Here is a 3,972-nt window from a genome sequence, read left to right on the forward strand (position 1 = left end):
TCAGGTGCAATGGGAGAAGGCAGTGTCGGTACATTATGGGTATTATTTTCAGCTGTTTCTTTTCTGGAATTTTAGAAAAAATATAGCTTTTTCTCGTGTTTATTTTTATGCGAGTATATACATTTATAAATTTGGAGTCTCCCCGTCAGGATAAATAATATAATTAATAAAATCGCGTTGCAAATTCATTGAATCAGCTGAATTAAAACTTTCTCCAGTTAAAATAAGATTTTATTATTTAATATTATTTATTCATTTCTTTCATAGGTTTCAAATTATCTTATTTATTTTGATGTAAATTCATCTTAACTTATTAGAAAATGATATTTTACTATTGAAAATAAAGAATTCAGAAAAAATTAAAGAAATTTGAACCAAATGCATTTAAAACGAAAAGAAAATTTATATTAATCTACTATATAAAAATAAGTCGGGTTTTCCTTCCTGACGCTATAACTCCAGAACGCACGAACCGATTTCCACGGTTTTGCATTCGTTGGAAAGGTCTCGGGCGCCGTGAGGTTTATGGCAAAGAAAATTCAGGAAAAAATTCTGCAGAAAAGCGGGAAAGTCATTTTTCACATACAACCATCTGGTGGCGAAACGGTGTTCGCCGGGTTTGCTAGTCGTATATAAAATAACCTCTTGGTGTAGCTTTTTAAATAAAAAACAATTTTAGCTCACAATATCCATTCTGAGTCACAAAATTTAATTTCCCTTTCATAGTATCAAACTACTTGTAAATATTCGTTAAATCATCATCACTATCATCATCAAAGATCTCACCAATTCCATCGGCTTGAGCCAGATTCATGAAGAACGTGTTAGCCGGACTGCGCAGGAAGTCCGGGGAGTATATCAGTATGATGCGACTGCAGCGCTCCGATATCAGCCGCGAGACTGGCGCGAAACGCGTCCCGTGCCCCGGTAACAGGTCGTCTTCTGTACACAACTGGAAAACAATATATACTTAATATTAAGTTTAGACCATTATAATATACGTACGTTAAAGTTTAAACCATTCTAATAATTTTGTTTGTAATGATTTATTGTTTACCAAACAAAAATGTTATTTACTATCCCTTGCAGGGTATATGGCAGCTTATTGTATCTGGATGAAATTTTTTACAGAGGTAGATTATAATCTGTATTAGCACATAGGCTACTTTTACCGGGGTACAACGCGATAACACCGCGGGTTACAGCTAGTCATAAAAATATAGAGAAAATAAGTGATCACAGTAATATCAATATTTGTCCGTCAACCAAGTGATGGGATACTTTTTATCCCGAATAAATGCTCCCTTAGTCCTAATTCCACGCGGACAAAGCCGCGGGCGGAAGCTAGTGAATAATAAAAAACAGAAAATTCGACAATATTTAGATGTGCACATACCCTAAAGCCATTCTCGGTCAGTCGGTTCAACAGCTCGTTGACAAAGTCCCTGTCCTCCCGCGCAGACAGCACGTACGCGTGATACCGCTGGGGGCAGCCGAACTTTTTGTCGTCGTAAGTGATGAGATCCTCTTCCGACACCGCTGCCACCACCTCCTGGTGGCCATTTTGATTTACTTGTTTAACTGAAACCGTTGATTGTTGGTTAATATGCATATATATAGGTTAATGTAACATATTTTTACGAATATACTTTATATATGTATATGTAGATTCTGTATATAGAAAAATAAATAAATGAATCCCAGAGTTCAGCTTTACCATTTTCTTGGTATTGGTTAAGACAAATGTATTGTAGTACCAATTACAATTTAATATCCGATTCTATAACAGCGTATTAATACATTTCAATCTTCATACAAAATCTAAGCACTATTTTTTAATTTCATATTATCTATGACTAACACTTTGCTACGCACAAAATGAAAAAAAAAATAGGATTATTGTACAAAAGATGGTCTTTCATTGCATACTATCTACCATCTGGGCCAAGCCATGGCTTGAGGCCACTGCTTCACTCATATAATCAAATAAAAATTTGGAGTAAAATAACTAACTTCCAAACTTTCTAACATCCAAACTATCTCCAGAATCATATCATAAAATTGCCCCCTTGTGAAATAAAAGAGAGACAAACAAACACTTTCAGATTCATGAAATTGGAATGGTGTTTTTTCATTTATTTCTCACAAGTAGGCTCAGTATACAATTTTATAAATTTATTTTGTGCGTATGATATAAGATCCTTAATGCTATTATTTAAAAAAGGAAAAACAAAAGTAACATATATAAGTTTCACATCTCAATATGAAACTATGACACCTTCGTTAAGACAGCAACTTCTATGAAAATATGTCTTCATTAACATAATCAATCGCTTATCAAACAAAACATGATAAATTATACGAGGAACTATCACTTTTTATTACCTTATCACTTAATCAGTGCATTCTAATTATGCTCACTGATTTAAAAAAATACTAATTATGTAATCAAAACTTGTTTACAATGATATGAAGGAATAGCTATAATGGTATTGATTTATACTTATAAGAACTATGATATTATGAAAATTCATCATTGTATTGAATAATTTCATTGCTGGGATCCTTCCTGGACTCTACATTGCCAAGTTATAGTAGCAAATCAGTTCCCAATGTATTTCTATTACTATTTAACACAAATTTTAATACTAATACATGGAGGTGTTGGATAAATAATTACTTTAAAGAAGAAGACATATTAAAATAATACATTTAAACATTTAACAATATCATATGAATGACATTTTACATATAAATATAGAAACAACTCACCTATAAGCTTATTTCTGCTAGCGAGATCCAACAAATCATCATACACGTCATGTCTGTCTATCCACTGCAAGATATCCAAGAGTCTCCCGACAGTTGCGGTGCCATCGTTATTGTGTATCCATAAATCTATCACCCGCCGTGTCTTGTCATTGTATTCCCGAATACTGGCTGCAACTTCTGAGCTTATGTTGGCAAGAGATGCGACACCTCTCCAGTCCCTGGATGTGCATTATTTTTCAGCATTTAAAATAGTTAATTGAATTTTCTACTCAATATTTTTAGTAGTCTGGCAAATTTAATTTATTATTACGCAGATATAAGTGGTATTGTTTCCAAGATGATTTGGGTTATGCTTTATGCAATGTTATTATGCCATTGTTAAATTTTGTAACAGTACACATCCTGTTGAATGTTAATATTCAATAGCAAAATAGAATATACAATTGCATTAATTTTTTATAACAATTAAATATTTATTGGTCGTTCTTCTTTTATAAATAAGGAAAATAAGGTAATATTCTACCATACATTTGTAAACAAATCGAAATCATAAAAAATCGATAACCTTCTTGACATAACATTATCTTGTTTATTTATTTAAGGAAAAAGTTAAAAATATATATTCACCTATGTCTTGACAGTTGATCTGGACAAACAGTAAGTAGAATTTTTCTTGTATTTAGCAACGATGATAGCAAATTGAGAGATTCATGGGTAAGAGCTGTAAGTGGAGAAGCTCTTAGTTCACTGTCTACCAACGCATTCATGATTTTACTAACGTTTTCTATAAAGTTTAACTATTCCATCCATATATACATGTCATCAGTTCGCAACACTTATTTACTGGGCGCGATAAATTGGTCAGTTTACTTTTGTTTTCTAAAAACTACACCGCATATCACTATAGAATACGTACTAGACACCACAGATTAAAAACTAGTTAGTCACTAGTCAGTTAGTTACTCTCTGGACACAGAGATACATAAAAGTACTCTATGTACTATATTTATGTACACACTACAGATAACAGAATACAATATGCATACAAACACCGTTTATACCCACAGAGTAAATAACATTCTAACACGATTGCTATGATTTTAGTTTTATATTATTGTTGTGACTGTAACCTATTACAAATTCCAATAAAACATATAAGTTATGTATTGTACTTTCGTAGTCACTGTTTAAAAATTTTTA

At 32.3% G+C, this 3,972-nt stretch overlaps 1 protein-coding gene across 1 annotated transcript in view; it reads right to left on the reverse strand.

The window, feature by feature from the left end:
* Positions 1-3,722, reverse strand: part of LOC119835194 (myeloid differentiation primary response protein MyD88) — a 7,058-nt gene extending 3,336 nt beyond the window's left edge. The window contains exons 1-4 of the mRNA XM_038359887.1: positions 3,400-3,722; positions 2,773-2,990; positions 1,397-1,581; positions 787-952 (exon numbers count right to left, since the gene is read on the reverse strand). Of these exons, the coding sequence (XP_038215815.1) occupies positions 787-952; positions 1,397-1,581; positions 2,773-2,990; positions 3,400-3,539 (709 nt within the window). The 5' untranslated portion in view covers positions 3,540-3,722. The remainder of the gene's footprint in view (positions 1-786; positions 953-1,396; positions 1,582-2,772; positions 2,991-3,399) is intronic.
* Positions 3,723-3,972: the final 250 nt, after the last annotated feature.

Source organism: Zerene cesonia, chromosome 20 (genome assembly GCF_012273895.1).
Source record: "Zerene cesonia ecotype Mississippi chromosome 20, Zerene_cesonia_1.1, whole genome shotgun sequence".
NCBI classification, from domain to species: domain Eukaryota; kingdom Metazoa; phylum Arthropoda; class Insecta; order Lepidoptera; family Pieridae; genus Zerene; species Zerene cesonia.